The 24277-nt window shown below is 43.9% G+C and overlaps 1 protein-coding gene across 3 annotated transcripts; it reads left to right on the plus strand.

Annotated features, from left to right (window-relative positions):
* Window positions 1-1746: 1746 nt before the first annotated feature.
* On the plus strand, window positions 1747-21644 carry LOC129820692 (interferon alpha/beta receptor 1a-like). 3 transcript variants are annotated; one of them, XM_055877550.1, is made up of 7 exons: window positions 1747-1837; window positions 9205-9331; window positions 9597-9787; window positions 15247-15407; window positions 17363-17516; window positions 17677-17834; window positions 17987-21644. In XM_055877550.1, the coding sequence occupies exons 2-7, from the start codon at window positions 9327-9329 to the stop codon at window positions 18365-18367; spliced, it is 1050 nt and encodes a 349-aa protein (XP_055733525.1). In that variant the 5' UTR covers window positions 1747-1837; window positions 9205-9326; the 3' UTR covers window positions 18368-21644. The 3 variants fall into 3 exon arrangements, with proteins under 3 accessions (XP_055733525.1, XP_055733523.1, XP_055733524.1); XM_055877548.1 differs by lacking the exon at window positions 1747-1837 and adding an exon at window positions 2477-2725; XM_055877549.1 differs by lacking the exon at window positions 1747-1837 and adding an exon at window positions 3881-4158.
* The last annotated feature ends 2633 nt before the right edge of the window (window positions 21645-24277 follow it).

Genomic DNA, 24277 nt, shown 5'->3' on the forward strand with positions numbered 1-24277 from the left:
TGATTAAGTGAAATTACTCCATATCAAAAAATTGCCTAGCTAATAATAACGCAAGCCTATCGATACACTTTCCTACTCATTCATTACAGCTGCAGTTCTGGTGTTGAATTAAAAAGTGTTGACAGTGCTGAGTAAGAACTTAAACTCACTAATAAAAACAGAAGGTATTTGCTGTATTCGTTGACAGTCTGTCTCTAGTCATGGTTTGAAACGTTTTAAAATATCACAGTATCAATTTTGCTGTAGAATTGTTTTACGCCTGCTACATTACTGCAGACAAGGTAATCTGAGCCATCCGGTTGGCCAGTGGTAAACCTATAGTGCACTTGATTTGCTCTCCGGGTCCGCCAGGGAGGAAGATTTTGTACCTTCGACACATGAAATGGTTCACATGGGAACACTACGCCTACACAGCGAGCAAGGCAGCTGAATCGGGTACACCTACCGCCAACAGCGAGACAAATAAATAAATAAAACTGGAACGCAAGCAAGGCTTTATCGTTGTTGTTTTTTTTTACAGAAATGTTTGGCAATCAATTAGTAATGACATGGAGATCGACCAGTTGGTGACCACTGTTGTAGAGTCATTATATAGCATGCCTACCTGCAACAGGACAGAAGAAACTATTCAATCATGTGGAACACGCAGTGGGGTCAAGCTCAACACTTACAAACCCTCCAGAGTATTAGTCCTCATAGTGTTTGCTGGGACAGAACCCTGCGGCAATCAAGGAACAGGGTTGGTGACCAATGCCTTTAGCACAAGCTCAGCCATCCACACAAAGATATGCGCGTGCAATGATTGAACTTGGAACATTTTCACGCTGTGAGAAATTGCACAACATGACATCACAATCACAACACAAGCATAACGATTGGGAACTATTTCACGCTGGGAAGATTTTTTACATGACAGGTAGGAAAGCCTGCTCCTTACTAACCCTAGGATAGGCAGGCCTACTGCACAGATAGTCGCTAGTTATTGTGGTGTTGGCCATTAGACCACAAATGCAGTGTTTATGTGTGCCTGGTCTTGTTCCATTGGCACTAATCTGTGAAACCCAAATAAACCTTTAGCCCTTAGAAACTTGTGTAGATCTGGAAGTATTGTAAAGGTGTACGCAATATGCTGGTAGCTCCATGTTGACCTCCGATAGGCCAGGTGGGATTAAAGACATTTGATGTTGAGGTGTGCTATTTGCAGTGTTAAACTGGGCGAAGAGTGTTGTGGTTTTAAATTACATTTACCTACTAGGTATACGTGCAGGTAAATGTAATATAAAACCACAACACTATTCGCACAGTTTAACACTACATATGAATTTGTTCTTAATTTACGTGCCTAGTAAAATAAAGGTTAAATACAAATAAATAAATGCGTCACCCAACTAACTTAAATTCACCCCATTCCGTACAAATGTGCGCAACCGCGACATTCAAACGAGGCTACAAAGAAAACTAATGGGACCGTGTTGACTTCAAAATCTGGGGTGTGAACTACGTTTCTATTCAAGCGTTGATCGACATGGTAATGGATTTATAGTATTGGAGAAAAGTTGAAAAACTGACCCTCCGTTACATCGACGTGTCATGCCGTAACGTACAGCACGCATAAAGCAACTATTTCTGTCTTACAATCTCTCTCCACCAGGTGTAGCACTTCTCTCATCGTTTAAAAACAAGAAATGGACAGTGACGGGGGTAAGGGGGGGATACTTAGGCATTTTTTGCGTCATCATTGTAAGCATCATGATTCTCAAAGCCGCTGTTTACTTCTGAAGATCACTTTAGCACCGCCCTAAAAAACAGATTCAAATTCGACACAAACCTTCAAATGGTATGTAATGACACATTATATAAACTCTTTATAGTGTTTTATTTACATTTTAGAGGCGATAAGGTGGACAGATCGAGTGAAAAAAAGTTGTTTTCCCACACATCTCTCATTCTCACTATCGGATTATTTTCGCTTCCCCACCGTCATTTTAAAAAAAGACCCGACGGAGCTCGTTGCCTTCTTGAATTATGCAGAAACGGGCTGCGTGGAGGTCATGTAATTGATTCTGTTGGAAAGTGGAGAAATTGTGCTTTACAATGGTATTGACATTACAGTTGATCTGGAAGTATTACGTTTTTTGGGCGCTAAAATAAGGTCAATTGTACGGACCAAGGCGATGTACAAAAGTGAGTGAGTTTACGTTAGCTCGCTAAATAGTTAGCGTTAGGTAAACAATCGCTAGCTGGTCGTTTTGTGAATCGTGTGCATCGCATTCAGATTTGCTTTAAAAATATAATTTTGTTGTTTTAAACTAACTAGCTAAGTAGCTAACTATATATCTAACTATCTATCTATGTATTTACCAAAATCTGATTATCCATTGATCTCGTCCATGTCATGACGATTGTGTCGCAAACTACGTACAAAAAACGTAAACAAATCGTTAGGACCAATGAGAGTAAAGTTACTGAGTTCGACGTCATTCATACATCTCCATATATGGCATTGCGTTGGCATCCGTATTGGATTGTTTATCCTGGTGATGTTCACTGGGTGATAGACCAAATCAACTGGCACACAGCAACTAAAGCTGGGAGTGGGAAGATGAACGATCTGTGAAGGTAGTTTGGGAAAAACGTACCGTTGGATTACTTGTTAAATAACCATTATTCATCATGAACGTGGGCTTTGCACTCGTTCTCCTCTGGTCTCTCCCAATAACCAATGGTAAGTACAGTAACTAGCTAATTTAGCTATAGTTAGATCCCTGTAAGGGATTATTATATTTGTTTTTACATATATTTGTAAATCTTTATTTAACTAGGCAAATCGGTTAATGACAGCCTACCCCGGCCAAACCCTCCCCTAACCAGGACAACGCTGGGCCAATTGTGCGCCGCCCTATGGGACTCGAGATCACCAGCTGGTTGTGATACAGCCCGGGATCGAGCCGGGGTCTGTAGTGATGCCTCTAAATCAAATCGTATTGGTCACATACACATGTTTAGCAGATGTTATTGCGAGTGTAGCGAAATGCTTGTGCTTCTAGTTCCGACAGTGCAGCAATATCTAATATGTAACCTAACAATTCCACAACTACATAATACACACAAATCTAAGTAAAGGAATAAGAATATATTTATATAAATATATGGATGAGCAATGACAGAGCGGCATAGGCAAGATGAAATAGATGGTATAAATACAGTATATACATGAGATGAGTAATGCAAGATATGTAAACATTATTAAAGTGGCCAATGATTTAAAGTCTGTATGTAGGCAGCAGCCTGTCTGTGTTAGTGATGGCTGTTTAACAGTCTGATGGCCTTGAGATAGAAGCTGGTTTTCAGTCTCTCGGCGGTGTGGTAATCCTACCCCTAGCACTGAGATGCAGTGCCTTAGACCGCTGCACCACTCGATAGCTACATTAGGACGAAATTGGGTTTAGCTATATGGATGTTGGCCCCGGTTTTATATGGATACGATTGTTACGTCTTCGCATCCAGTTCACTCTGGAGTGCCAGGGTGCTCTGGACGTTCGAAAATGCAAAGCATTGATTGTCCGTTCATAAATTCAGAACGCACACTGGACGCTCTGGTTGATCGGAGCGTTCCGACATCAACCGCAGTCAAGCACCCAAGCTAACTGGCTAAAGCTACTTTCAGACATAAATACGAGTTCACCTCCCTCTGACCAATTTTCCTCGCCCTAGAAGGGCTGATTAGGTTGTGTTCATGTTATCTAGAGGGATGGTGACTGTGCTGCTGGCAATAATTTAATAATGTTTTTTTTGCCGATGTTTACTGACACCGGTCATATTCAACATGTGTTGCGTGTTTGTACTTTCAACAGTTATTCTGCACTCCCGGACTCAGACGAGAGCGCTCTGGAGTCGGAATAGATAGCCAGAGTTCAATTCACGAACGCACAGCTCGTTCTTGACTCCCGGTTCCATTACACAGGGTTAGGATTGGATTCCCACACAGCCATATTTCCACGTTACAGTGCTTGTTAACGGAAAACAGCTACCTGTGCTAATTAGCTAGCCATCAGCGTCTCCGAACACCTGTGTTTAAACAAAGACAGACGCCGAAAATGTGTATTCACTGAAAAATACTGTCGGCTGCAACTGTGTACACCTTTAAAACAGTGTACAGTAAGTATATTTTGCGTTTGTTAAATTATTTTGATGTGATATGAAAGTAAAGGGATTTGTTTCTAGAACCATACCAGAATTGTGAATCGATTCACGTTTAAATTGAGTATTTGGCTGTTTTGTTTTCGAGACAATTTGCGCTTTAAACAAAACCTGTACATTAATTTGGACTAAGGATTAACCAAATAGACCACAGTCTGTCGTTTCCAATGGGCACAAATTTGATCTGAGTAGGCAGAACAAGCAAGGAGGTGGGCAGAGCCTAACAAGCGAGCTAGATCCTATTGGCACGTTCAAGCATGTATTTGCAAAATGGGTTTGGCGACTGCCAGGAGGGCGCTACTTGCCCGAATGCATAGTTCCAACTAACGTTTTGAGCAAGAATAATGGGTTTGGCAGTTTTTCATGTTTTGGGCTAGGCCCCTTTAGTTCCAGTGAAGGAAAATCTTAATGATACGACATTCTAGACGATTCTGTGCTTCAAACTTTGTGGCAACAATTTGGGGAAGCCCTTTCTTGTTTCGGTATGATAATGCCCCCATGCACAAAGTGAGGTCCATTTAGAAATGGTTTGTTGAGATCGGTGTGGAAGAACTTGACTGGCCTGCACAGAGCCCTGACCTCAACCCTATTGAACACCTTTGGGATGAATTGCAATGCCGACTACAAGCCAGGCCTAATCGCCCAATATCAGTCCCCAACCTCACAAATGGAGTGGCTGAACCTGGCTGAATGGAAGCAAGTCCCTGCAGCAGTGTTCCAACATCTAGTGGAAATCCTTCCCAGAAGAGTGGAGGCTGTTATAGCAGCAAACGGGGGACCAACGCCAATGCCCATGATTTTGGAGAGATGTTTGACGAGCAGGTGTAACAGTGTAACTTTAAACCGTCCCCTCGCCCCGACACGGGCGCGAACCAGGGACCCTCTGCACACGTCAACAACAGTCGCCCACGAAGCGTCGTTACCCATCGCTCCACAAAAGCCGCGGCCCTTGCTGAGCAAGGGGAAACCCTACTTAAGTCTCAGAGCAAGTGACGTAACTGATTGAAATGCTAGTAGCGCGTACCCGCTAACTAGCTAGCCATTTCACATCCGTTACACTCACCCCCCTTTCAACCTCCTCCTTTTCCGCAGCAACCAGTGATCCGGGTCAACAGCATCAATGTAACAGTATAACTTTAAACCGTCCCCTCGCCCCGACATGGGCGCGAACCAGGGACCCTCTGCACACATCAACAACGGTCGCCCACGAAGCATCGTTACCCATCGCTTCACAAAGGCCACGGCACCTTGCAGAGCAAGGGGAAACCCTACTTAAGTCTCAGAGCAAGTGACGTAACTGATTGAAATGCTAGTAGCGCGTACCCGCTAACTAGCTAGCCATTTCACATCCGTTACACAGGCGTCCACATACTTTTGGCCTTGTAGTGTATATTTTCTAATTTGTCTTTCATGAGGGAGGATAATGGAAGGAACAAGTACAATTAGACCTTTCAGTTAGTGTTTTTACTGATATCAATTTTGTTTATGAATTAAGTGATTAAGACAATTCCATTACCAAATTGTTAATGGAATTTCTGAAAAATTCGGTAGCGGAATTTATGAAATTGAATTGGCTACATTTGGAATTTATAGTAGTCACACCATCGTTGGGTTCACAAGTTTGGATCGTAGAGTATAGTGAAGCAGTACATTACAGTACACAGATCACACGACTTGAGTACACTGTACTCTATTGAGCTGTACTGTGGTGTACTTTTATGGCCAAATTTGTGAAACATAGATGTCAATGTTTGGATCGATCGGAACAACCAAATTTGGTCTTGTTTGGATGCAGAGCTCCTTTAGAATAATACCCAAGTATGCAAAGGAGGATATTGCATATTTATACCTTTTGTGTACTTACTTGGGTCTACGCTGTCGCTGACGTATTTTATAAGGAGCACATTGCATGTTGAAGTTGAGAAAAATGTAAGCGCACAACAACAAAAAATGTAGGAGCACAATGCAAAAATATTTGCGCTAATATTGCTAGAATACTTAATTGTTCCAGGCGCATTGGTGCTCCTAAATAAATAAAAAAATCCTGGTCACACAGCATAATACACTGCTCAAAAAAATAAAGGGACCGCTTAAACAACACAATGTAACTCCAAGTCAATCACACTTCTGTGAAATCAAACTGTCCACTTAGGAAGCAACACTGATTGACAATAAATTTCACATGCTGTTGTGCAAATGGAATAGACAAAAGATGGAAATAATAGGCAATTAGCAAGACACCCCCAATAAAGGAGTGGTTCTGCAGGTGGTGACCACAGACCACTTCTCAGTTCCTATGCTTCCTGGCTGATGTTTTGGTCACTTTTGAATGCTGGCGGTGCTTTCACTCTAGTGGTAGCATGAGACTGAGTCTACATCCCACACAAGTGGCTCAGGTAGTGCAGCTCATCCAGGATGGCACATCAATGCGAGCTGTGGCAAGAAGGTTTGCTGTGTCTGTCAGCGTAGTGTCCAGAGCATGGAGGCGCTAACAGGAGACAGGCCAGTACATCAGGAGATGTGGAGGAGGCCGTAGGAGGACAACAACCCAGCAGCAGGACCGCTACCTCCGCCTTTGTGCAAGGAGAAGCACTGCCAGAGCCCTGCAAAATGACCTCCAGCAGGCCACCTCCAGCAGGCCACAGGCCACATTTTACTGAAATTCTCTCGCCAGACTTTGCATCTGCTGAGTTCTTTCACAACAATTTAGGCAACAGGGATCTCGATCCAGGATGAGATTGAATGTCTCTACGGTGACCAAAACACTTGATCTTGACATCTAGCCACTTAGCTAGCAAGTTGGCAGCCAAATGCATAGCTGGAGCCCCTGAGCTGGATATAATTTGACACATCTTAGATTTCTTATAGTTATACTTGGTTTAGCAGGCATCCTGGCTGTGTAGGCGGCACCCCACACGTGCTTACAAAAAAACAACTAAGAAAGGCTGCAACTTACCTAGACAGGTGTGTGCCTTTTCACATCTTGTCCAGTCTATTGAATTTACCACAGGTGGACTCCAAGTTGTAGAAACATCTTAAGGATAATCAATGGAAACAGGATGCACCTGAGCTCAATTTTGAGTCTTGTAGCAAAGGGTCTGAATCGTTATGTTTTAGAAATAAGGTTGTAACGTAACAAAATGTGGAAAAAGTCAAGGGTTCTGAATACTCTCCGAATGCACTGTATCTATTGCTATATAATGTTTTTCTTCTGGCTGAATACTGTCATCTGTGTAAACTTCTGTCCTGGACACTTGTGTGTAATCTGAGCAGAAACAAATAAACTAGCGTACATCCTCTGCTGCTATTATAACCAGTTAGATACACTGAACTCTGGGAAAACTGGTCATTTATAATACATACACACACCAGACGGACGCATCGCTGGTAGAAGATCCAGAGCAAATTCTAGCCCTTGTGTATAAATTCACACCGCTCAGGCTGTTGGTAATTACATTTTTGTTCTTGTGTAAATGTGTGCTGACTGATCAACACCGTGTCTAGTTAGTTTTCAATGTGTTTCTGAAAACCTTCAATGTGTTTCACCATCCACAAGTTTAAAAAAATAGCAGGGGTGTGGGTTGCACATGAAGCATCCAGGTCAAACAACATAATGATCATTCCTTGCTTGCGCGACATGTGCACAGTCAAAAAACGTAACGTTTGCTAACTTTGGTTAGCTATGTGACAAAATGCAAGTGTTCTTGAACCCATCTACTGTTTTAAGACTAAGTTAACCAAGCAAGATGACTAAACCAACCGGAGGGGATATTTAGACCATTGTCTTTCGTGTGTAATAAGCCTATAGCCTGCGGTTTATTTTTACCGCAGTCATCTGTGTTTTCATTTGAAGCATATTGTTATACGTGGCTTGTTTGGATCATTTGCAAAGACATTGGTAACTTTATTGTAGTCAAATTTTGTTCTGAAGTTATCGCAGTCACAGAGCAACAGATAAACCATGTGATTTAATGTTTACTGGAGAGCATAGGTGGAGTTCGCATTGTTGTCCTCAGGAATTTCCTTTTTCGGCTTCCGACCAATTTGAATAATCTACAAGTACATCAAATTTCCAGAGTGGACTCTGCTAATTCTGTGTGAAACAGTTTATGAGCACCACCAACACAGTGAATGGGGGAAAATGGATTCAAAGGCAATCCATCTGCTGGTGACTTGCTTTATGTGCAATCCTAAAGGACGGCTGTGATTGGTTAATGACCTATAATTACCATTTCTATGTAATAGACTGGATCATATCATTAAATGTACCAGAGCCTACTCTGGAAATGTTTCTTTTTGAAGAAGAGTATATTGTTTACAAACTGTCTAAAAATAAGCTAAATCGAAAAGTGTTGTTTTGAGATCAATATTTTTTTTAATGTTGAATAAATGAATGTGACGATTTTTATTTAAAATAGTCTAGACATACTCCATATTTGAGGGAACACTACAAGGAGTTATAATGACACCAAGATGTCTATCATGTACGGTTTACAGATCATTAGGGTCTTACATGGCCACTTTCATCATGTTTAAAAAATAATAATTGTTTGCTACAAAGGTAAAACATCCTCCCAATGCCGTTCCTATGTGAGAATTACAAGAACATTCTGAGAGACTGAAAATACTTCTCGCTGGTGTGGAATCGCCCAATAGAAGCGCTGGCTAGCTAGTGAGGTCAATGTCATTGTTGCACGTCTATTGTTTCATTCTCACCACAGGAATGTGTTTGCTTATTGGTTCTTCAGAGATTTTAAATATTGGATCAATTCCTCTTTTGTTGAATATTTCATATTGTCCACAGGACATGTGAATAGGTGGTTGGCTGTGAAGTAGTGATGAAATACACAGCCTAAAGTATGCAAATGGTTAGGTTATTTTAACTTCACAGTTGCTGCCGAATCAGTTGATTATATTCAACTCCCATCATGTAATCAACACGGTACCAAACAGTGAAGAACTTCTCAATGACCCGGTCTGCCTGTCTTACTCTCTGTGTTCCAGTGCTTGCAGAGCTGCTACAACCTCAGAACCTGACTCTGCTCACCCTGAACACACAGTACGTACTGACGTGGGACTGGGACCAGACGACCACAGGCAACGCTGTTACCTTCACTGTAGAGTACATGGCGTAAGTCACCAGATGTACGCACACCACCCCCGCAGAACCCTCCACCCCTCTTACATGTCACGTACTGTATTTCACCTCCCCCCTCCTACATGTCACACATGATACCGTATTTCACCTCCCCCCTCCTACATGTCACACATGATACCGTATTTCACATCCTACACCCAAACAGTATCTCGTCTGTTTTAATTTACCACAGAGTCATGATCTGGTATTAGGCCAAGACTGCCTCTCATCACTGACCCTCTCGCTCGCTCCCCAACAGGAAGTACCAGATGAAGATGAAGAAGAGGAACTGGAGCTGGATCTGTGTCTGTGAAAGGACCACACACACCCGCTGTGACCTCACAGGTTCTGATCTGTACTACCTGGGCAAATACATGCTCCGAGTCCAAGCCAGCGCAGACGGAGTCAACTCAGACTGGGTCTACATAGAGTTCTGCCCTGATATAGATGGTGAGAGAGGAATGGGAGAAGGCAGACAGACTTGAGCACAGATGGAAAAACTAAATGAGAGAAGAAAATAAACACAGTTGCGAACATTCACACATTTAAACGCCCACCAACAGCCACACACCAACAGCCACACACCAACAGCCACACGCTTGTGTTGATTGAGCTTTCAGAAGTTGTAAAGGCACTCAAATCTATTACTCTTAAGAAAGCGGCTGGCCCGGATGAATTGAACCCTCATTTTTCAAATAATGGGTGCAGAGATTATTGCTGCCCCTCACTCATATGGTAAATCTTTCATTGGCGAGTAATACCATTCCTAAAGTCTGGAAAGCAGCCTACGTCACGCCTTTACATAAGGGTGGAAATCTGTCCCAGTTGGATAACTATCGTCACATATCTAAACTGTCTGCACATGCAAACATTTTGGAAAAAACTGAGTTATGATTTCATCAGTTTTATCTCAATTCCAGTCGGGTTTTAAAGCCAAGTATACTGCCCTACCAAGCAAAAAGCCAGTAACTGCTCATAGTGTGGAACTGAGGAAAAAGGGCTTTTATTTACCTTGGTTTCACAGTAACTTTATGCAGTTACTGCTAACATGACCCCCATTTTCACCAAAACACAATACAATAGAGGCAGAATACTTGTCCACATGATTAAGCATGTATTTAATGGAGCAAAAATGACTAACTCATTTTCTACCAAATGATCAGTTACTGCCTTTTTGCTTGGTAGGGCAGTATAGTACAATTACTGCACTAAGGTTGTTGGGGATTTTTTTAGATGTTCACTTTTTATCGACTTGTCAAAGGCCTTCGACACCATTGACTATGCCCTGCTGTTGTATAGACTAAATAAAAGTCAGTTTAAGTGTTGATGCTTTGTATTGGTTCCAAAATGACCTTTCTGACAGAACAGTGTGTAGCACAACAGGGAATGGAATCTGAGTTTCGAAGGCTTACGAAAGGAGTTCCCCAGGGCTCAACTTTAGGTCCGATCCTTTTTACACTGTATATAAATGATATAGGGAAGACTGTTGACACTGATTTATTCTTGCGCATCTACTATTGAGATCGCTTTTCAGGACTTATAGTTGGCTTTTGATGTTATTCAGAGGCATCTTTTCGAATTGACACGTGCTTTTTTTTTTTTTTTGTAAACAGATGGTCACTTTCAGATTTTAACTATGAAAGGCCAGCAAATTGATAGGGTCACCTCCTATAATATCTATGGGAATTAGTTGGATGAAAAGCTGAATTTTAAACAGCACATTGTTAACCTTGAAGAAACTGACGTTGAAATTGGGTTTCTATTTTAGGAACAAATCTTGCTTTTCAATGTCTGTCAGAAATGATCTTGTTCAAAGCACTTTGTTATCGGTCCTCGATTATGGTGATATTGTCTATGTGTAACCGATGTGAAATGGCTAGCTAGTTAGCGGTGGTGCGCGCTAATAGCGTTTCAATCGGTGACGTCACTCGCTCTGAGACCTTGAAGTAGTTGTTCCCCTTGCTCTGCAAGGGCCGTGGCTTTTGTGGTGCGATGGGTAACAATGCTTCGTGGGTGTCAGTTGTTGATGTGTGCAGAGGGTCCCTGGTTCGAGCCCAGGTAGGGGCGAGGACAGGGGAGAGGACATGCAGGCCTCCACAAGTACCTTAAACTCTGGACACGGTGTATCATGGTGCTTTAAGATTCACAACAAATGCTACATCAATTACCCATGGTGCAATTATGGATTTTTTTATATTTTATTTAACATTTATTGAACCAGGGAAGTCAGTTAAGAATAAATTCTTATTTGCAATGACGGCCTACCAAAAGGCCTCCTGCGGGGAAATAAATACAATATAAATATTGGACAAAACACACATCATGACAAGAGTGACAACACTACATAAAGAGAGACCTAAGACGTCATGTGTTGCTATGTTGTCAACACAGCATGGTGGCAACGTAAGAAAAACAACATGGTAGCAACACAACATGGTAGCAGCACAAAACATGGTACAAACATTATTGGGCACAGACAACCGCGCAAGAAGGTAGACAACAATACATCACACGAAGCAGCCACAACTGTCAGTAAGAGTGTCCATGATTTGAGTCTTTGAATTAAGAGATTGAGATAAAACTGTCCAGTTTGAGTGTTTTTTGCAGCTCGTTCCAGTCGCTAGCTGCAGCGAACTGAAAAGAGGGACCCAGGGATGTGTGTACTTTGGGGACCTTTAACAGAATGTGACTGGCAGAACGGGTGTTGTATGTGGAGGATGAGGGCTGCAGTAGATATCTCAGATAAAGGGGAGTGAGGCCTAAGAGGGTTTTCTAAATAAGCATTAACCAGTAGGTCTTGCGACGGGTATACATAGATTACCAGTTTACAGAGGAGTGCAGTGATGTGTCCTATACGGAGCATTGGTGGTAAATCTGATGGCTGAATGGTAAAGAACATCTAGCCGCTCGAGAGCACCTTTACCTGCCGATCTATAAATTACGTCTCCGTGATCTAGCATGGTTAGGATGGTCATCTGAATCAGGGTTAGTTTGGCAGCTGGGGTGAAAGAGGAGTGATTACGATAGAGGAAACAAAGTCTAGATTTGACTTTAGCCTGCAGCTTTGATATGTGCAGAGAGAAGGGCAGTGCACTGTCTAGCCATACTTCCAAGTACTTGTATGAAGTGACTACCTCAAGCTCTAAACCCTCAGAGGTAGTAATCACACCGGTGGGAAGAGGGGCATTCTTCTTACCAAACCACATGACCTTTTTGTTCTGAACACCTCCAAAACAAGGTTAAGGGTAGAGAAAGCCTGTTGGGCACTAAGAAAGATTTGTTGTAGAGCATTAACACAAAATCTGGGGAGGGGCCAACCTAGTATAAGACTATCGTCTGCATATAAATGGATTAGAGAGCTTCCTACTGCCTGAGCTATGTTGTTGATGTAAATTGAGAAGAGCGTGGGGCCTAGGCTTGAGCCTTGGGGTACTCCCTTGGTGACAGGCAGTGGCTGAGACCGCAGATGTTCTGACTTTATACACTGCACTCTTTGAGAGAGGTAGTTAGCAAACCAGGCCAAAGACCCATCAGACACCAATCCTCCTTAGCTGGCTCACAAGAATGGAATGGTCTACTGTATCAAAAGCTTTGGCCAAGTCAATAGAAATAGCAGCACAATATTGCTTAGAATCAAGGGCAATGGTGACATCATTTAGGACCTTTTTAAGGTTGCAGTGACGCATCAATAACCTGAGCAGAAAACATTGCATAGCAGAGAGAATACTATAGACATCAAGAAAGCTAGTCAGTTGATTATTGACAAGTTTTTCCATCACTTTTGATAAACAGGGCAAAATAGAAATTGGCCTATAACAATTAGGATCAGCTTGATCTCCCCCCTTTTTAAATAAAAGATGAACTGTGGCTCCCATCAAAGCAATGGGAACCTCCCCAGAAAGGAGATACAGGCTTGGCAATGATAGGGGTAAGAACATTTTTTAAGAAGAAAGGGTCTAATCCATATGACTCAGATGTTTTTTGGGGGGTCAAGTTTAAGGAATGCCATTAGCACCTCGGACTTAGTGACTGCAGGGAGAAACTTTGTAGCGGGGCAGGTGAAAAAGAGGGAGAAGCATCGGGGATAGTCACATTAGAAGGGGTGGGAAATGAGGAAATGTTGGACTGGCAATGAGGCATGGCTGAGTCAAATATGAATCCTGACTTAATAAAATGGTGATTAAAAAGCTCAGCCATGTTCTTGTCTGTAACAACCACATCATTAACATTAAGGGACATGGGCAGCTGTGAGGACAAGGGTTTATCCTCCAGGTCTTTAACCGTTTCCCAGAACTTCTTGGGGTTAGACCCACAGAGAGAGAACTGCTCCTTAAAGTAACTAACTTTGGCCTTCCGGATAGCCTGTGCACTTATTTCTCATTTGCCTGAATGAGAGCCAGTCAGCCTGAGTATGCGTGTACCAAGCCTTTCGCCAAATGCAATTCTTGAGGTGGAGTAACTCTGCCAGATCACTGTCGAACCAGGGGCTGAACCTGTTTTTTCGGTTCTCATTTTCTTTATGGGGGTGCGTTTGTTAACAATACCACTGAAAATATCAAAAAAGAAGGACCAAGCCCCTTCGACATATGGGATCAAGCTGTCTCTATCCCATTTTACAGATATAGTTAGTATGACAAGTCCCGGATGTCGTCCTAAATTTGCCAAAATATGAAGTATACACGCAGAGGACACTATTGCCGTACTTTAGGGCCCATAATGCAATTCCTCAAAATGGGGAGGGGCTTCACAACATTTTCAGATTTGTAGTAAATGGCGGAAGATATGCAGCCGAAGTCCAACGAGAGCAGATACAAATTCATTGCTTTAACCTCTCTAGGGGGTGTGGGACGCTACCACCTGGCCAACATCCAGTGAAATGTAACTAATTATGACGAATGTTGAGCAATGTAATGACTTTTCACATAAGTTACGTTATGTTGGCTGACAATTTGTTACCTACGCTATCCTCACGAACCACATAGCATATTACAGTAGTATGTACCAGTATGTTAGCTAGCTACCTAACGTTGGTTGGCTACTAATACATCGGACTTGCCAGTATATCAACTATATGCTATCTAACTTAGCTAAGTTGTGTAGTTTTTTAAAGCGTGATTAAATTGTTGCTAGCAGCACAGTTACAGTTACCAACACTCTGGATAACATGAAACCAGCCTAACCAGCTCTGCTAGGGCAAGTACAATGGTCAGAGTGAAATGTTCTCTCATTTGTGTCTGGATGTAGCTAGCCAACATTAGCCAGTTACAACGGCAGCCAAGCACCCAAGCTCAGGTCAGAACACTTGGATCAACCCTAGTCCTCGGCCAGAGCGCCCAGTGTGCGCTCTGAACGCTTATGAACAGATAATCTGACAACACTCTGAATTTAGGAACGCCCAGAGTGTGCTCTGGCACTCTCAGATTGAATTTACGAACACGCCCCAAAGTCATATGATGTCCTAACTAATAATTTGTTATGCTAGCAAGAGGTTGCTCAGCAACAGCATCAACTTCCGGGATAGACGGGTGAAGCGCTAGTACGCTCAACTGAAAGAATACAGTTTAGTTTACAGTATAATACAATTAACTAATAGTATGTAGTGTATGGGTATTCGAACACAGCTTTTGTCTTTTGTATTTATCTGTAATATTTTCCGTACACGCTGCTATTTCCCTGTTTTGCCTTCTTGCCAGGTCGCCGTCGCAAATTAGACTTTTAACCTCAATGGGTCTTACCTGGTTAAATAAAATGAAAATATAACACGCACAGCCACCCTCACACACAACTAGCACAGAGACCGTTAATCTGTCCTTCACCAAGAGTCATTCCCAGAACTCTGGAGTTGCCTGTATGGCAACTATTGATTATTAGTGAGTTTATTTTGGTCTGATCTGTTCTTCCCCGTGTAGCTTCTTTGGGCCCACCGTCCAGGGTGGAGCTGGCTCCTGTGAAGAACCTGCTGGATGTGACCATCTCTGATCCCCTGACCAGCACCCAGGGCTCCATGAAGGAACACATCCCCTTCCTGGACTACCGCATCCTGTACTGGAGCCGCTCTGATGACCCTCAGGTACTGGCACAACCTTCTGCCTTTTTCTGTGGCCTCTAAAGACTCCTGGGCCTCCCCTCAGTAACCCTGGGACTGCTGTAACCTGGGCCTCCCCTCAGTAACCCTGGGACTGCTGTAACCTGGGCCTCCCCTCAGTAACCCTGGGACTGCTGTAACCTGGGCCTCCCCTCAGTAACCCTGGGACTGCTGTAACCTGGTCTTCCCCTCAGTAACCCTGGGACTGCTGTATCCTGGGCCTCCCCTCAGTAACCCTGGGACTGCTGTAACCTGGGCCTCCCCTCAGTAACCCTGGGACTGCTGTAACCTGGGCCTCCCCTCAGTAACCCTGGGACTGCTGTAACCTGGGCCTCCCCTCAGTAACCCTGGGACTGCTGTAACCTGGTCTTCCCCTCAGTAACCCTGGGACTGCTGTAACCTGGGCCTCCCCTCAGTAACCCTGGGACTGCTGTATCCTGGGCCTCCCCTCAGTAACCCTGGGACTGCTGTAACCTGGGCCTCCCCTCAGTAACCCTGGGACTGCTGTATCCTGGGCCTCCCCTCAGTAACCCTGGGACTGCTGTAACCTGGGCCTCCCCTCAGTAACCCTGGGACTGCTGTAACCTGGGCCTCCCCTCAGTAACCCTGGGACTGCTGTAACTTGGGCCTCCCCTCAGTAACCCTGGGACTGCTGTAACCTGGGCCTCCCCTCAGTAACCCTGGGACTGCTGTAACCTGGGCCTCCCCTCAGTAACCCTGGGACTGCTGTAACCTGGGCCTCCCCTCAGTAACCCTGGGACTGCTGTAACCTGGGCCTCCCCTCAGTAACCCTGGGACTGCTGTAACCTGGGCCTCCCCTCAGTAACCCTGGGACTGCTGTAACCTGGGCCTCCCCTCAGTAACCCTGGGACTGCTGTAACCTGGGCCTCCCCTCAGTAACCCTGGGACTGCTGTAACCTGGCCCTCCCCTCAGTAACCCTGGGACTGCTGTAACCTGGGCCTCCCCTCAGTAACCCTGGGACTGCTGTAACCTGGCCCTCCCCTCAGTAACCCTGGGACTGCTGTAACCTGGCCCTCCCCTCAGTAACCCTGGGACTGCTGTAACCTGGGCCTCCCCTCAGTAACCCTGGGACTGCTGTAACCTGGGCCTCCCCTCAGTAAGCCTGAGACTGCTGTAAAACACCAGAAGCTACAACAACATGTTGTAACACTCTAAACAATCATCTTAAAGATAGGAACACAAGTGTGTTCTAATGTGGTTTTCAATGCAGGTAACTGGTTGGTGCTCTGTATTCTGGAAGGTTTTGAAGTGTTCTATATTGGTGCTTTGTATTCTGGAAGGTTTTGAAGTGTTCTTTGTTGGTGCTTTGTATTCTGGAAGGTTTTGAAGTGTTCTATATTGGTGCTTTGTGTTCTGGAAGGTTTTGAAGTGTTCTATGTTGGTGCTTTGTATTCTGGAAGGTTTTGAAGTGTTCTATGTTGGTGCTTTGTATTCTGGAAGGTTTTGAAGTGTTCTATGTTGGTGCTTTGTATTCTGGAAGGTTTTGAAGTGTTCTATGTTGGTGTTTTGTATTCTGGAAGGTTTTGAAGTGTTCTATGTTGGTGCTTTGTATTCTGGAAGGTTTTGAAGTGTTCTATGTCAGTTGTTCCATGTTCTCTGGAACTCTTCCAGTTGAAACAACATCAATAACCCTTCTGCTGTGTCCCTGTGTTACACCAGAGCAGATATATGATTTCTATGTCATCTCTATATCCCAAACCTTTCCTGGTGTACCCCCAACCGTTCCACTTTTGTGACGTATTCAGGACTAGCACATCTGATTCAACTTGTAAAGGGCTTGATGATGAGTTCACCACTAGAATCCCATGTGCTCCTACTGGAATGGGTGAAATAAGTGGAACGGCTGGGGGTAGTGCAAGACAGGGCAGCGTATCCCAACCCTGTCTGATTTTATAACCTGTTCTTATTGGATGTTCAGGGTCTGAAGCCTAAAGTGGTGGACTCTAGCAACAACCTGGTGACGCTGCCTGAGCTGGAGGCCTGGACGTGGTACTGTGTCATGATCCAGTCTCGCTATTACTACTACAACAAGACTAGCAGCTACACAGAACCCCAGTGCATGCAGACAGAGGGTAGGAATGAACACTTCACACTAAAGACTTGGAGATTGGTTTCCAAATTGCTTGACAAATTACCTACCTGTGTAATGTGTGTGTAGAGATGGCAGAGAGCGTGTTTTACAGGAGCAGTTACATAATAAGGCCACTAAAGTGTGACTGTCCTCGTCCTCAGGTGACACCCCGTACTGGCAGATCTTCCTATACTTCCTGGTCTCCATGATGCTGTGTTTCCTGCTCGTGTTGCTTCCCTCCTACGCCTTCTTCATGTTCTACAGAGTCTTCAAAAACACCTTTTACCCCTCTATCCAGCTGCCTGCACACATCCAGGAGGTAGGCCTCACAAATACTAACTCAACAGTAAACAGCATAACAGTAATATCCAGGTGTACCGTCCATCCTCTTGGTGGGTGAATCTGTGTGTTTAAGGGTGGTTGGGATTAAGCCATGACAATTATCATCTTTCTCTCTTCCCCTCCCCCCAGTACCTCTGTGACTACTCCCCCGGCTCCGACATGCCCCGCCTCCCCACTGCTGATTCAGAGGCGGAGCTGTGCTGTGATAAGCTGACCATCTGTCCTGAGGTGTTGCTCCTGGAGATACATGTCGCTCCTCCTCTCACAGCGCCCCCCTCAGAGCTGGAGCAGGACAGCGGCAAGCACATCCGCCAGGACAGCGGAGACTCTGGGATCTACTCCACAGAGGGAGGCTCCGCCCAGCAGGGTCGTAGTGGTGGGGAGCCAATCAGGAGAGACCAGGAAGTGGACTCCTGGCAGGCACTGGAGCAGGTCAAGATGGAGGCGATGGGGAGAGAGTCGGCCGACGAAAGAGATCTGGACGAGGGGGTTGTGGATGTGTGCGTCTGAGGAGAAATGGAGAGCTGGGTGGAAAGACCATCAATGATGGTTGGCGATTTGTAATGAGGAAATGAGAATGGTCGCACAGAATGTTCTCAAGTCTCCGTCTTGCTGCCTCTCCTCAAAGGTCACTGTGAAGAGAATGACGTATGAGCCAAAGACGCATCGTCACCTGTCCTGCCTACATTAAAGGAAAAATCTACTCCAAAACTATCTTATAATATTGTTTCGTTAGTCCACTGTTGATACAGTCCCAAATTGTTTTGCATGTCAACAGACAAGTTTTCAAAATATTGGACTTTCAAGAAGCAAAGTGTCACATGATGTAAAATGCATCATTGTGTGGCAAGTGACACTTCTTGAAAGTCCAATACCTTAAACTTGTCTGTTGACATGCAAAACATTTTGGGACTGTATCATCAGTGGACTAATGAATCCCATGTTGCTGTGTGTTTAAGGGTATAGAAACAAGCTTAAAAGTGTCAGATTTGGTATGGGGGGCACATTGACTTCAAGATGTCTAAAAGACCCCAGTCCACCTTTCTTTTCTATGACTTGGGTATAGAAGCTGATAAGGGTCGTGTTGGTTCCAGACTTAGTGCACTGTTGTTGCTCGAGTCTTTCACAACGTCAGCAACGTGGGGCCTTCCTCTTGACACAGCCTGGTATAGTGGTCCTGGATGGCAGGGAGCTCTGCCCGAGTGATGTACTGGGCCGTATGCACCCCACTTTGTAGCGCCTGGCGATCGGGTGCCTTGTAGATGCCGTTCCAAGCGGTAATGCAGCCAGTCAAGACGCTCTCGATGGTGCAGCTGTAGAACAGCCTCCCGAGGTGTAGAGGCGCCGTCATGCCCTCTTCTCAACTGTGTGTATGGACCTTAAGTCCTTAGTGATTTGGACACTGAGGAACTTGAAGCTCTCGACCTGCTTCACTACCGCCCCATTGATGTGGATGGGGGCGTGTGTTCACCCCTCCGGTTCCTCTAGTCCACGATCAGCTCCTGTGGTCTTGCTGACGTTGAGGGAGAGGTTGTTGTCCTGGCACCACACTACCAGGTTTCTGAACTCCACCCTATAGGCTGCCTCTTCGTCCTACGTGATAAGTCCTACCACCGTCGTGTCGTCAGCATACTTGGTGTTGGACTCGTGCGCAGTCATGGGTGAACGGAATACAGGAGGGGACTAAGCACACAGCCCTGCGGGGGCCCCGTGTTGATGGTTAGTGTGGTGGATGTGTTGTTGCCTACCCTCACCACCTGGGGGCGGCCCATCAAAGTCCAGGATCCAGTTGCAGAGGGAGGTGTTCAGACCCAGGGTCCTGAGCTTGGTGGTTAGCTTGGAAGGGACTATGGTTTTGATTGCTGAGCTGTAGTCAATGAACAGCATTCTTACATAGGTACTCTTTTTGTCCAGAGGGGTGAGGGCAGTATGGAGTGCAATAGAGATTGCGTCATCTGTTGGGGCGAAATGCAAATTGGAGTGGGTCCAGGGTGTCTGGGATGATAGTGTGAGCCATGACCAACCTTTCAAAGTATTTCATGGCTATAGATGTGAGTGCTACGGGGCGATTTGCCAGCTACTCAGTGCAAACTTTGAGTATGTGGCCTGGTATTCCGTCGGGCCCCACGGCCTTGTGAATGTTAACCTGTTTGAAGGTCTTACATTGACTACGGAGAGCAAGATCATACAGTCGTACTGAACAGCTGGGGCTCTCATGCATGGTTCAGTGTTGCTTACCTCAAAGCGTGCATAAAGGCATTTAGCTCCTTTGGTAGGCTTACATCGCTAGGCAGGTCGTGGCTGGGTTTCCCGTTTATAATCTGTGGTGGATTACAAAGGGTGTGCAAGTTTTTTTTGTTACTTTTTAAAACATGAATTAGTTTGTTCTTTATGGAATCTGAAATCAAGGAAAGTGTCATGTTTTCTCTCTATCTTCTTATTATTTGACTTCATCTTTCTTTTAAAAGGTGCTTTGGTCCAACTGTTACTGGTTGGACCCCTGAGTCTTAAACAAGAACTGAATCCCTGAAGGTCTGTTTATTGATGTCTGTCTTTCTGATTGTTTGTTTTCTGAGGTGAAACAAATTCCTCCTAGAGGTTTTTTCATACAACATCATTTCGTCGAAGTTAAATTATCGGCATCATTTGGATAAAAAGTGACATAAAACAAAATGCATCCAACAAAACCATACCTTACATCTGTCAAAGCCTCATAAACACAGCCAATGCAAATGTTTGTCTATGTTTTATCATACCTAGCTGACATCTGACGTAGCATTATAGTTACCTACTGTAGGTTTAAAAAGTAGTCCTGGTCCTAAAAAGTAGTGTGCAGAAACAATTGTCGCATTTTACAGTAACACACCGACTCATTCAAGGTTTTTTTGGGGGGGTTTCACTGTTTTCTACATTGTAGAATAATTGTGAAGACAAACTATGAAATAACATATGGAATCATGTAGTAACCAAAAAAGTGTTAAACAAATCTAAATATATTTTAGATTCTTCAAAGTAGCCACCCTTTGCCTTGATGCCAGGTCATCTGATGCAGCATTCCATCACTCTCCTTCATCACATAGCTCTTACACAGCTTGGAGGTGTGTTTTGGGTCATTGTCCTGTTGAAAAACAAATGAAGGTCCCACTAAGCGCAAACCAGATGGGATGGCGTTTCGCTGCAGAATGCTGTGGTAGCCATGCTGGTTAAGTGTGCCTTGACTTCTAGGACATATTTCCACCAGTCTAATGTCCATTGCCTGTGTTTCTTGGCCCAAGCAAGTCTCTTCTTATTATTGGTGTCCTTTAGTAGTGGTTTCTTTGCAGCAATTTGACCATGAAGGCCTGATTCACACAGTCTCCTCTGAAAAGTTGATGTTGAGATGTGTCTGTTACTTGAACTCTGAAGCATTTATTTGGGCTGCAATCTGAGGTGCAGTTAACTCAAATGAACTTATCCTCTGGGTCTGCCTTTCCTGTGGTGGTCCTCATGAGAGCAAGTTTCATCATAGCGCTTGATGGTTTTTGAGAATGGACTTGAAATGTTCAGCATTTACTGACATTCATGTCTTAATGTAATGATGGACTGTCATTTGTCTTTGCTTATTTGAGATCTTCTTGCCATAATACGGACCTGGTGTTTTACCAAATATGCTGTACAATACGGAACACGCTGTACAATACGGAACACGCTGTACAATACTGAACACGCTGCACAATACGGAACACGCTGTACAATACTGCTTCCAAATAGAGTTGAATTCATATTAAAGAAAGTATCTCATCTCGTACTCCTTGCCCAGGTCTTTTATTGCATACGGACACTACCTTTTTCCTAGATAAATGATGTGAGCTTGACCTATGTTACATCTGTGAAGGAAACATATTATTCATCAGTGAGTAACAACCACGTGTGGCTGTGAGAGTACATGCTGCTACATGTACACAGTCACTAACTTTTGGCCCTGTACTGATTTCCTGTGTAGTCTGTTCCTTTATGAATCACACTGGGCCGGGAAGTTGTGACCGTGAACAAGCTGCCGCATGTAGGGTATGATGAGAATGAGAACAAAACACAACGGAGCGTTTTTTGAGAGAGCTTCTTGTCAACGTGACAGAAGGATCAGCCTGGCCTCAGACTAGAGGCTAGGGGCTGGGGGATAAGGTTAAGAGTTATGGTTAGCTAACATGCTAGGTAGTTGCAAAGTTGCTAATTAGCTAAAATGTTATCTATGATGTGATTCAAACATGCAAACTTTGGGTTGCTAGACATTCATATTACACACCCAACCAACCTCTCTACTTTAGTTTTTGACTTATGTAACCATACCAACCATAAACACATCATACTCATTTGAGTGTCACACATTTAACCTTACTATGTTATGTCTAGTCAACGTTAGCCAAAACAAATTGCAATTTGTAACATATCATACGAATTGCATTTTGTAACATCATATGAAATGGACATTCACAAATGAATACATACCATATGAAACGTAACATATGATACTCATTTGATTGTTACAGCTTTACTATGTTCCTTCTACCCCTGAGTCCAGGTTGGAAGGACCTGTGGAAATAGAGGGGAGAGAGGCTGTCAAGATCAGGGATGAAGATATGCTATTAAACCTATTTGCATGGCCAGCTTTCCTCTTTGCATACCAAGGTAAGTTTTCTAACTCAAAATTAAATTATAGATTGCTCCACTTGTACTTTTGCGATACTTGAGCAGTGTCTAGACATTTGATTAAAATAAATCCCAACTACACAAGTGTTACAGGTGAATCTAAAAGCATGCAATGTTGATCGTGCATACAGTGCATTAGGAAAGTATTCAGACCCCTTGACTTTTTCCACATTTTGTTACGTTACAGCCTTAATCTAAAATTGATGACATCATTTTTTTACTCATCTATACACAATACACCATAATGACAAAGCAAAAACGGTTTGGTAGAATTTTGTACAAATTTATTAAAAAATAAATAAATACATCTTCAGACTCATTACTCAGTACTTTGTTGAAGCACCTTTGGCAGCGATTACAGCCTCAAGTCTTGCGTATGACGCTACATACTTGGCACACCTGTATTTGGGGAGTTTCTCCCATTCTTCACTGCAGATCCTCTCAAGCTCTGTCAGGTTGTAAGGGGAGCTTCACTGCACAGCTATTTTCAGGTCTCCAGAGATGGTCGATCCGGGGTCTGGCTGGGCCACTCAAGGACGTTCAGAGACGTCCAGAGACCACCCAAGCAACTGCCTGTCACCCCGCTATCATCCAGAAGGCGAGGTCAGTTCAGGTGCATCAAAGCTGGGACCGAGAGACTGAAAAACAGCTTCTATCTCAAGGCCATCAGACTGCTAAACAGTATATATAATATTTTTCAGCGCTGATCTGATTGGTCAAAAGACCAGTTAGTGAGAAAAGATCATAATTGATCTCCGTGTCTAAACTCAGCCATCTTAAACCATGCTGTTAAATGATACTTGAAATTACTTTTTTTCATGTCATCATTCTGTCAATAGTGACATTTTCTCCAGTGTTGCAATGATTTTTATTTTTACAGAACTGAGAACCTCAGAAGCACATGTCTCATTACACAAGGCCAATTGTCTATGTTAATTCCCATAACAGACTGATAATTAAGTGGCTGGTTTGTGTGTCATCATAGACCCTGTTATACCAGTTTTTTTTTGGGGGGGGGGGGGGGGGGGACCTATTGTGGACAGATCTTCTTGACCACCTCAGGAAGGTAATCAGTGACGCATCATGCATTGTATCTGGAAATCTAACCTCATCCTCAGGCTACATTGCTAACGAGAGAGAGCCGGCTGGTGGACGAGATTACTTGTGTAATGAAAACCACATGTTAATGCAAGGTGTAACCAGTGTTTATATAACTATGGTTTGTCACACATATATATGTTCCATTAGCTAAGATTCATTAGTTTTCTTGGCCAACTTAACAGCCTGATTGCCTGCTGTACTTTAGATTACTGGCCCTGAATAGTGGGTAAGAGCTGTTTGGTATGTACACCACACACAAAAGCCTAATTTGGCTTCCTCAGGGTTAAGTGCTGTTGTCTTTAGTAATTCCTCTTTTTTTAGATCAGATATGCCACTTCAATTGGTACTGTATTTCTGTTAACAGGTGGCAGAATTTCAGTGTCAGTTTAAATTATGGATGCTCTGTAGAGCAAGTCACACAGCAGACACCTGCCTTCATACTAAGAGCAGAAAACCCCTGTCCACTCCTTGGATTAACCGAGGACTGGTAGACTTCCAACCCACATGGAGATGTGTGAAACTCACTCGTCAGCCTGAAGTGTTCCGACTTGCGCTGCTGAATAGCTTTTCGGTGGCAGAACTAGGTAAGATGTTTCAGGAGGACGGTCATGTGTGTTTGCGAGGCAGAGCTCC

Source organism: Salvelinus fontinalis, chromosome 23 (genome assembly GCF_029448725.1).
Source record: "Salvelinus fontinalis isolate EN_2023a chromosome 23, ASM2944872v1, whole genome shotgun sequence".
NCBI classification, from domain to species: Eukaryota; Metazoa; Chordata; class Actinopteri; order Salmoniformes; family Salmonidae; genus Salvelinus; species Salvelinus fontinalis.